Consider the following 10,217-nt stretch of genomic DNA (forward strand, 5'->3'; position numbering starts at 1 on the left):
TTCCTGCTGCTCTTGAATGAAAGGAAAGCGTCCCTGAGGAACTCCAATCTGGTCTTGCAGATCTTGGTTAAAACGATGATCCGGAAGCGATCCTTTGGGAACCCATTTGAGGGGAGCAGGAGAGAGGAGCGGTCGTTGTCTGCCCCCGGGAACCTGCTGCCGTAAGTGTCATCACCTCGCCTCAGCCTGAAAAGACATTTGCATCTTGCCTTAATGCTCTGGAAATCGCTGCAAAGCACAGGAGGAGAATTCAAGGAGTTGGGCTTTGAATCTTGCGTGTGGGGCCATGACTGGGGCATTCACACACCCTCTGTCTGACCCGTAACCGCTTTGTGGGACAATTTTTGTGACACGGCATATCCTGCCCCTCTGATGGGCTGAAAAGGATCTTTTTGTGACAATTCTAGCCTGTTACAGGGGAGCTGGGGGGAGATGACACATGCTCAGGGTCCCAAAGGTCCCATGGCAGGGAGGGGGCAGATGCTGGTGTCTCATTGTATACTTTGCCTTTATTTGAGTCGCTCAGCAACTGTTTTATTTCCTCTTAAAGCAGGAAACAAGGCAGTGAAGATAATCTGAAATGCAACGACTTGCCCAACGTGGGAGAGGAGGAACTTCTTTCGTGAACATCGACTTTATGGTTCTGTTGAGCAACTTGGTCCAGAGCACGTTATAAAGTGTGCAGCTGAGGATGAGCGACATTAACAGAGCCTACACCAAACACAGCATGACATGGCGCTATTTCAGTATAACGCTGGATGTAGAGCTTACAGAGCAGCATGTTATACGACATCCGACTACTTGTCATAAACATTGAACATCTCTGTTCGCTTGGACTGCTGACTTCTTGTGGGAAAGGCGCTGGCTGATAGCAGAGAGGTGAGCTATCATGTTGAGAGGCAACATTATTTGCAAAAAAAAAAAAGCAGCAGTCAAACAAAAATGCATTTGAAACTGCTTTTACCTGGTTTTAATGTCAAATAATTTCTGAGGACTAATGCCAGCGTCCCAGAGGTGTATGCGCATCGCATAGTTGGTGGGCACACACAGAAGGGTGAAGCTTTTGCCAAGTGGCATACACAACAGTAAAAGTACACATGCGCACTTTGAGAGTTCACGACCTACCAGAAATGTTGTTGCATCTATTTCTCATCGTTAGGTTTGTTTTCAATTGACACCTTTTTAACTGCATGGGAACAAAGCAAAACCCCACCTTTTCAGCTTTTTAAAGAATGCCTACCTTTGTGAGCCAAGTTGTATTAAAAAGCATCTTCAGGACGATCAGAAAGTGAGGTTAATTACCTCCTAAGGTAGTTAACGCTTTCCCTAAGGTCTTGGTGTGGCTAGGACTTGGGAAGTCGAGTATTCAGTGTATGAAAGGAAAAGGTATTTAAGGGCTTAAGTTCAGTCTGAACTATTTTTGCTGCAGACATACGAGTGAACGGTGGCGTTTAGCTGAATGTTTGTTTTGAACAGCAGAAGAAGCACTAACAACAGTTTGTTTCTAAATCTTTTACTTGACCTAGGTAGATATATTATTAAATATAAAATTCAGGGTAAAATTCTTCACTTCCATGTACATTACATGGTTTACTACAATTAAAAATAATACTTATGCTATTTTTTAAGTATAGACTTAGGGCTTGCTTAGAATATAAGATCTTAACGAAATACTTACATTAGCTAGTAATTTTCAAAGAAACTTTTGTTTTCGAAACTCTTAATCTGGATTTTGGGGCCAATGCTATGTATTTTTTGCAAGTTTGTTACCAGTAATTTGTGAATGCCTGTGGATCAGAGGCTTGTTAGTAAATTAAGTGTATGCCTAATTCCCGGATTGTTTCTTATGAAGAGCTCTTTAACCTTCAGTCAGATTACTCTGATTATTTTGTGGTGCTTGTAAAAAATAATAATCCATTGTGTGGTGGGAGAGACTGGTGCCCAGACTCACTTTCCCAAGTTCTCTGTGCTCAGACAAAGCTGGAGAACGGCAGAGTGTGGGTGAGCTGGAGAAGAGTCAGGGTTTGCTTGAGGAAAAGGGTCACGGTAAGTACAGTTGTTTTGTGAATGGAGCGTGGGACTGGGGAGGAAAAGGTCTGACCTCTTCTCAGTCTGCTGTGGTTGTGTGACCTTGAATGAGGCATTAAAAATGATGGTGTACTTGAAACAGGAGGAGGATTCCAATGTCCCAAGCATGTAAGGGAGGGCTAAGCTGTAATTCTTTGCCCTGAGGAAGAAGGCGGTAGGAAAGACCCAAGTATTTTGATTAACGGTAAGATCTCTGCCTGCTAACCCTGGCCACAGGTGCCCTGCCTTTAGGAAGTAACCGTCCCCTTGTCTTCCTTGATCTTGGGCACAACAGCAGCAGCACGCCAAGGTCCTTGGCCCCGCTGCAGTTGGACCTGGCCCAGTAATTCCTGTTTAGGATAGGTCTTTGTTAAAGCCAGGACAGTGTTAGCAAGTGCGCAGGTGCCTACACAAACTGTCCCTTACATCTTTTGGTCACTTGAAGCAATACTCCCCCTAAATTGCAATTTATTACTGAAACATTGTGCTGTTGGCCTCTCTCCAAAGCCAGTGATGACAGTTCATGGTTTAGGAGCAGTACTATGGAGTCTGGAGCCATAAGACACGCACTGTTTTCCTCCGAGGCTATGCCAAAGCCCTGCAGCTTCAGCTATGGGAAAACCAAACAGGTAACTTGGGTGCCAGCACTACTACAGCTGCCTGCTCCCCCTGTCCTGAATGGGACTTTTCATTGCAGAAAGGCGTGTGAGTGGGCAGCTTAGTTCTCTAACCCTGTAAATGGACTTGTTCTGCCAAAAAAAAAAACAACAACAAAAAAAACCCTAAAAAAAAAAAATAAGGGCTCTGATTATTTGTAGCTCGTGCATAGTAATATGCGTGGTGTGTTTTTGTTAAAGGTGAGTTGTAGAGATGCTCTGTGTTGCGTAGCTCCACTTTGTGATTTGTCAGGTGCCTAGCGAGACAGCTTACGTTTACCAAACAGGCTTGCCAGGTGCAACGCAGCTTTTAAACAGAATAAGCTGTACCAGTTCCTTGATGCGCAGCCACATAGTCACTGGACCTCAGATATTACCACAGATCAGTGTCTTCTGGCTAGCACGGGCTTGGTTCATAAAGATCCTAAAAGCTCAGCACTTCCCTAAGGTGCCCTCCAAAATTATTGTCTCTTAGGGCCAGGTCTGGCAGGGCTGCAGCCAAATGCACATTTCTGAAAGAAACTCGATGTAGATTTTTTTTTTCTTCTTGATTAGTTCTGTTGAAAGCATAAAGTGTGGCTGTGTGAGGAAGATCTAGCCAAATGCATGACCTGTTAGAGAAGCTGTACTGTATATATAAATCTGCTCAGTTCCCTAGCTGCTGTTCCTTAGTAGTAAAGCTAGCTTTTCTCTTATAGCGAAGTAAACATTTTGCTTGTGCCTTGGAACTGGGTTATATCTTGATTTCCCCAACTCCCTTCCTTTCAAGCAAGCCCAGTGCTGACTGTAGGCTTAATGCTGGGTACTAAGCCTTTTTGGCTCTGAAAGCACACAGGAAAGTGCTAAGGGGAAACCAGACCTCTTGTCCGAGTAGTTTTTCTTGGTGGTCCCCTCTTACCTATCAGGCAATTGATGTTTCTTTTCTAAGGTCCTCAACTATCGATGATTTTTATACTGTTTGTTTAATGACAAAGGCTTGTGTCTCATTCCTACCCCTTTATTAAGCATTTAACTTTATCAGGTGTATCAAGTTTAAATACTGTGTATTTACCACTTTTAAATTATAATACCTAAGAAGAGAAAAAAAAAACAAACAAAAACAAAACCAACAACTAAGTGTTTTTCCACACAGCTGTTCAAGCTTCTCTGTACAAGTTGAAATAAATGACATGCAACCAAACCCAGAGTTAGTTGATCAAGTGGAACCATTATCCTGTTTGACTGGTCTTTATCAACCTATGACAGTTGGCTTGTTGGAAAAGGAGTCTGAAAGCACCTTCCTATGTTAGAGAAGTCTGGTGCTCTACCGTTACTGGGCATCTTGGGCTAGGACAAGACCTCAGTGGCTCTAGCCATGGCATAATCCAAACCGAGCCACTTGCATGCACAGACTGGAGCGCCGACTCTTGGAAAGGCACCATTTGAGTTGGGACTCAGCAGCAGCAGGCAAATAAAAACAAACCCATAGTGCTGCAGCAAATCCACTGTGCTGCTGGAAAAAGGCATCACAGCCCAAGCCAAGATGCTGGAGTTATGGAATAAGTCCCAGGGCTCTGTAACACTAGAAAGGTTCAGAGAAAGGAAAGAGCTGTACCTTGCATGCCAGCATGATCACTAGAGATGCTCAAGGCCATGTGAAGATAAAACCCGACAAAGTCACTTAAATCAAGTTGTGTAAACCCATTAAATGCAGAGGCCCAGATACAGGATCTGGGTGTGATGGTGAAAAGCTCGGGAGGTACGCCAAGGAATGAGATCTGCTCTTCTGAGCAGCTGGTACTAGTGTTTGGCTAAGGCCGTGCTAGGCCAAGCCACCCTGGCCTCTAACTTTCAAGTTAGGAGAGCCAAGGTAGAGCAGAAGCTGTAGTTTCAGCAGCACTCTTACTGAGAGACTCAAGAGGCAAAGCAGCACTGGCTTTGATGGCTCTCCAGTTAACGCTTGGTTTCTGTGTGAAATGAAAACAGTTCACTGACCCTAAGCTTCACAGGCCCTGGGGAAAAATAAATAAGGAAAACTCAGCTTGCAGGGTGTTAAGAGGGCTGAGAGAGGGTAATATTTTATTAAAAAGAAAGTAAATTTTAAAGTAGTACCATAAAAATTAGACAAAACAGAAAAAAAAATTTCTGTAACTAGTAAGCCATTTCCCATAGCACAATGGAACTAGACACTGCTTTGTCTCTGTCTGTGGCCACTGGAGCTTGGAGACACAATTAAATAGTAGGCACAGGCTCAGCTAAGCATCACAGTCCTTCAGGGCGAAGAAGAGTGACTTGACAACAGCAAGGAGCTGCTCTCCCAAGGTCAGGCAACACCTGGCAGGGGCCATGTTCATTGTAAGGAAGAGTCTGGGCCTGTTACCCTGTGCTCTCTGCTACCAGAGGACTGTCAAAATAACAATGTTGGAGCAGTCCCTGTCCCAGGCTTAGCTGGTACATAGAAAGCACAATTTGCCCTAGGTGCTTAGTGCAATTAACCTGGAGAGACAGCAGACAAGGAGCAGACCCAGTTCTTCTCTCTGGGGGTTGGCTCCAGTCAGCTAAAGTAGTGAGGAGTAGTGAAGAAGGTCCCTTTCTCAGTTTCCCCCCTCCCCGTCCCCCATTCCTTCCAATGAAGAGAGGTGGGTCTCATGGCAGGGTCGGAGCAAGGTTCACAGCAGCAGTTTACAGCAGCAGTCGGTGCTGTAGCAGCAGGAGGTCAGGAGTTTGTTCCATATGTCTCACTGACTCCCTGAAAGGATCAGAGATTACAGTTTTCCGCCAGAAACCCCTTCTTTCTCCCCCTTCCTCTCACATAAAACCCTCTGCACAGGCAAGCTACTCTCTGCTACTCAGACTTTACTTTTCCCATGCCACAAGGTCTTTTGATTCAGAACTCCACCCTCTGCGACACTTCCCACCAAGCACAGGGCTGCAGGGCTGAGCTCTACCCTCAGCACCAGTCAAGCAACCCCACTAAATCCTTCTACTGGCCAAACGGATCATTTGGATCCTGGAGGGAGCCATAGCTGTGGCTGTCAGCATACTGGTCTCAGAAAACACCAACCCATCAAATGGGTTTGTCCACAGCAGCAGGAACCCCCAAAAGCCAAGAAGGAAGGATTTGATGGGGACAGAGCTGTTGTCTGCAGCTCTTGGAAGGCAACTGCCAAGGACTGCAACCCAAAAAATAAAAAAAGAGGTGCACTGGGAGCATGACAAGTTCTTGAACATAGATTTCCCTCTCCAAGAGTGGTTGCCCAGGAAACATGACAATATTTGTTTCTAGTGCTACTCCCTGCAACAGCTTTGAGGTAAAAATTAGCTCCTCTGACAAAGACAAAGTTTCCTCAGAGCTGTGGTTCAACAATCTGTTTGATGCGGACTTTCTACATCCTATTTCAGAATCTCTCCAGAGTCAGAGAAGGAAGCAACTTTGCCTTCACTCTGCCTTCACTGATGCTTACCAGTTCATAATCCTCCACATATTTGTATTTCTTCTCCCGATAGTAGTACTTCTTCTTCATGCAATACAGAACAACAATGTCACACAACACTGTCGCCTAGTGGAGATTGAAAGAGTTTAAGACAATGATCCTCAGAAGTGAGGCACTAATCCAGAAGTGAGGCCAAGGGCAGACAGTGTCACTTACCACACCAAACAACGCTAAGCCAGAGCCGATGTTAATCATGGTAGGAATTACATCAAATTTTCCTGCCTAGAAGACAGTTACAAGGGTGAATACGTTTTTCAGCATCTTTGAAAGCCCTCACCACAAGACCTCCAAGAATTAAGTCACCCTACCTTTCCAAAGACTATGATATCAAAGCGGATGCCATAAGCTTTGACAAGCGTCCGTGATTCAGTGCCATTACTATCCATGTAGTATTTTGCAAACCTGGAGAAAGGATAGGTCAGAGCTTAGCTGGAAATTTTGAGGTTGCTTATGTGATCATGCAACATCCAGGTGCATCCCCCATCCCAAGAGGATGGGCTAAACACTGCTACTTCCAGAGACAAACCCCAACTGATGGAGGGAGATTTCATGCAGGCAAGCACATATAGGAGAAAAGCCCAGAACGGACAAATTTAAGACACCAGTTACCACAAGCCAAATCAGGAAACTTGCAAAGCATAGGAAAGGGAGAAAGTTAGGCTTAGTAGGGGGAGCAGAAGGACAGACAAGAAGAAATTCAGCTGCACATGAGAATCAGCCCCCTCTGAGAGAGGCAAGCAGGAGGCTGCAGGAGTGCAGACAGCCACGAGAGCGCAGGGCCAGGAGCGGGCAGCACAGCTCAGCCAGGCACACAAAGGCCACTTCCTTGTCCCGCACAATGGGACCCGCAGGCAAATGACAGGGAAAAGGGATGAGAACAAATAACTGAGATCAGACTTACTCCGCCACATGGTTGACTAAGCCAGGAGGAAGCAGAGAAGAGGGTGGAAGAGAAGAGAAAGGATCGGTAAGGGGCTGCACGACAGTCTGGAATTAGCAAGAGCGCTTCAGAACCCACACCAGCCAGGGTGCGATATCCTCCAGCTGGTCTTGCCTGACACACCAATACCTGCAGGCCTGGCACCTCCCAAACGCACACTTGTGCATGACAGCAGCTTCTCAGCAAATTCATTCCAGTTTCACCAAAAGAGATCCCCTGTGCTAAGTGAGAGTTTGCGATTCTAGAAACAAGCATAGCTCTGAGCGGCATTTCCTCACGAGCAGGATCGTTGCAAGGATCTTGGCAAGGTGGCCAATCCATATTACCATGGCTCTGAGTCTGGATGCAACCAGCTACCCAGCTCTGTCCTGGCGGTTTTACTGGAGGTGCTGGACCTATCCGTACTGGCCAGAATATGTATGTGGTGGTGAATGCTGGAAGGATACTGCTGGTACAGATATGGTCTTCAACTGACAGAGCCACTTTCTAAAGGTCAGTTTTTCCCTCATGCACAGCAAAGGAGGTGCTTCAGTCTCCCATCTCTACACCCCAGCCCCCTCAAATACTGCCCTGTCAGCACACCCTGAAACAGTCCATTCTCACATTGCCATGCCACAGGAGGCTGCTCAAACGGTCACCCAAATGCTGATGTAAACATGACTCAGACACTCTGACACAATCAGCGGAGCTTCACTGACCTTTCCCCTGTGTCATGGTTTGCACACGGTGAGGATCCAACCTGCTCTGTGTTTTACAGCATCAGAGAAACTGTCCAAGTTTTACAGCACCATTGAAAGTCCAAGGACCACCCATGACTACCAGAGGAGTGCAGGCAGCCCGTAACACTGTGCCAGTGGCAGACTGAGCGGTAGGGACACCAGGTGCCCTCCATAGCCACATTACCTGAAGTTGTAGCCAGGTGAGACGGTGTGGGCAGAGTCCTTGTTGTCAAGGCGCCGGAAGGAGTACTTTGGCACACAGTGGGAAGCAGCTCTGTCAAGGTTGCAGTCCCAGTTGATCTGCAGTGCCATGACTCCACCCTGCCAAGAGGAGGAGAGGAGAAGGTGAGAAGACCAAGTATCTGGCCAACCCAGCACTAGGCTCTCTGCTGACCAGGACCCTTATTTACTGGCCCTTGTCCCGGTATTTCCCCCTGCTACAGAAGGACCTTCCACATAACCCCACCCAAAAAAGCCAAGGCCAAATATTTGTTAGGGAAAATTGACTCCGGTTCCTCTGGCCAAAGCAGCTCTCCATTCTGCAGCTACTCTGTGTCCTATGGCTCATGCCACAAGGCAGAGGGGGACAACCACCCACTGCTCCTCTTCTACACAGCTGAGGCCCAAGAAAAGGGTCTGCCAAATACCTCCACAGCTATTTCTTGGAAGTTCTGCCCTGCAGCTTCAACTATTGTCCCTAAACGAAAGATAGGGCAGAAGGGATCTGTCTGGGAGTCATAGATGCAGTTCTTGAGGTAGGTGGAGTTGATAGTGGGGAGGATGTTTCGCCTACAGGGGAACACAGAGAGAAGATCTGTTGCATTTTCTTCCACTCTCCCAGCTCCCCTTTACTGTCCAAGAGACCAGACAGCACAATGCCCCCCACACGATTTACTTGCTGAAGTTGAACTTGGGGTACCAAATGTTGTTCTTCACCAGAATGGTGAAGTTCTCAGCTTCTTGCAGGAACGCTGGCCTACAAAACAAGTAAGTTTCATTTATATTTTCACAGACAGGATTCTGCAGGGTCCTTGGTGATTACCTCTTCAGCTTTTCCCAATAGTACCACACAGGGAGAAACATCAGCTGCTTACTACTAGCATCCTCTCAGGAGGGCCACTGCAGAGTAGGAGGACAGAGCACTCACTTGGGTATATGATAGTCATCCTCCACAGGGCACCATGCAAAGACTTCACAGGTCTTAATGCTGCTGTTGTATGGTATACACTCCCCAGTCTGGATGCCTGGAAAGACATGTGAATGGAGGTACCACCAAGCAAAAATAGAGATATAGTATCATCTGCCCTGTGATGTCTCCTCATTCCCTAAAATGAAAGCAATCCGCTCAGAAGTGAAGTGCCAGTACCAAGACCTCCATTATCTTCCATGGCAATTTGTAGTGCAATTGCAGAGAAAGAAGAATCAGGTCCTTTTTCTGAGTCAAATCCTCATCTACATGAAATACTGCTTCATGGCCTCAAGGTCTTAAAAAAGCCGTCACACTGTTTGCTAACTCACCAAAGCACACATCTATCCAGCATCCACCCAACATAGTCTAAGCCCATCTGCTCTCCCTCAGAAGAAAAGAGAACTGAAAGGGAAGCTCAGATTTAAGTGTCAGAGAATGAGAACAAGGAAACTGAAGTGAAATGCTGCTTCTTTCACAGGGGGGAAGGCACAGCACAGAGGTATCACAACACAGACTGAAAGTAGCCCTTGCAGCAGGCTTCTTACCATTGCTGTGGGTGCTGACATATCCTGGAACACAGTTTTTTTTCACCTTGCACTCTGTTTTATCATCTGGAAGCTGGAGAGGAACGATAATTACACTAAACTCTCTCCCACACACACCCACCCACACAAGGCAGGATTAAAGCAGATCCTGTACCTACCTCTGGGCAGCGGCCTTGGCGCTGGTTCAGTGTGAGTATCACATTGGTCATGACAAACACAGTGTTCTCCTCCTGAACATGCAAAAACAGAAGGAAATTTAAGAGTGACAGCCTGCAAAGAATATCCAAGGCACTTCCCCAAATGTCTTTGTTGACAGAGCCCAGGTGGCCCCACAGAGGGGACTTGCTTTGGACACTGTTGGTGTAGCACTAAAGGAGCAGATTCATGCATGCATCACCTGATGCCGCTGCCTTTAGGCAGAGGAAGGACCGTGGGACTAGCAACCCTTTCTGTCCTCCCATTTGGCCCAAATTTCCTCATTCACATTATGCAAAGAGAGATCACACAGCTCCTCAGGGGAGTCGCAAGGCAGCAGCAGAAATAAAGCTCCAGCTGCAAGTCTGAGCACAAATCCCACTCCTTTTTTTTTTTTTTTTTTTTTTTTTTTCAAATTTTTTTTTTAAAATTT

General features: G+C 46.4%; 2 protein-coding genes across 2 annotated transcripts in view; one reads left to right on the forward strand and one right to left on the reverse strand.

The window, feature by feature from the left end:
* The window catches only part of CAMKK2 (calcium/calmodulin-dependent protein kinase kinase 2, beta), a gene marked incomplete at its 5' end in the record, with an annotated part of 8,170 nt that extends 7,544 nt beyond the window's left edge, over window positions 1-626 (forward strand). Inside the window, 2 exons of the mRNA XM_009710527.1 lie at window positions 61-161; window positions 554-626. Coding sequence (XP_009708829.1) covers window positions 61-161; window positions 554-626 — 174 coding nt within the window. The remainder of the gene's footprint in view (window positions 1-60; window positions 162-553) is intronic.
* Window positions 627-5,406: 4,780 nt separating this feature from the next.
* The window catches only part of P2RX4 (purinergic receptor P2X, ligand-gated ion channel, 4), a 5,620-nt gene continuing 809 nt past the window's right edge, over window positions 5,407-10,217 (reverse strand). The window contains exons 2-11 of the mRNA XM_009710525.1: window positions 9,748-9,819; window positions 9,590-9,662; window positions 9,003-9,099; window positions 8,751-8,831; window positions 8,503-8,644; window positions 8,040-8,176; window positions 6,505-6,598; window positions 6,353-6,418; window positions 6,167-6,262; window positions 5,407-5,451 (exon numbers count right to left, since the gene is read on the reverse strand). Of these exons, the coding sequence (XP_009708827.1) occupies window positions 5,419-5,451; window positions 6,167-6,262; window positions 6,353-6,418; window positions 6,505-6,598; window positions 8,040-8,176; window positions 8,503-8,644; window positions 8,751-8,831; window positions 9,003-9,099; window positions 9,590-9,662; window positions 9,748-9,798 (870 nt within the window). The 5' untranslated portion in view covers window positions 9,799-9,819 and the 3' untranslated portion in view covers window positions 5,407-5,418. The remainder of the gene's footprint in view (window positions 5,452-6,166; window positions 6,263-6,352; window positions 6,419-6,504; window positions 6,599-8,039; window positions 8,177-8,502; window positions 8,645-8,750; window positions 8,832-9,002; window positions 9,100-9,589; window positions 9,663-9,747; window positions 9,820-10,217) is intronic.

The sequence above is a fragment of the Cariama cristata genome, unplaced genomic scaffold (assembly GCF_000690535.1).
Source record: "Cariama cristata isolate BGI_N322 unplaced genomic scaffold, ASM69053v1 scaffold34061, whole genome shotgun sequence".
Taxonomy (NCBI): Eukaryota; Metazoa; Chordata; class Aves; order Cariamiformes; family Cariamidae; genus Cariama; species Cariama cristata.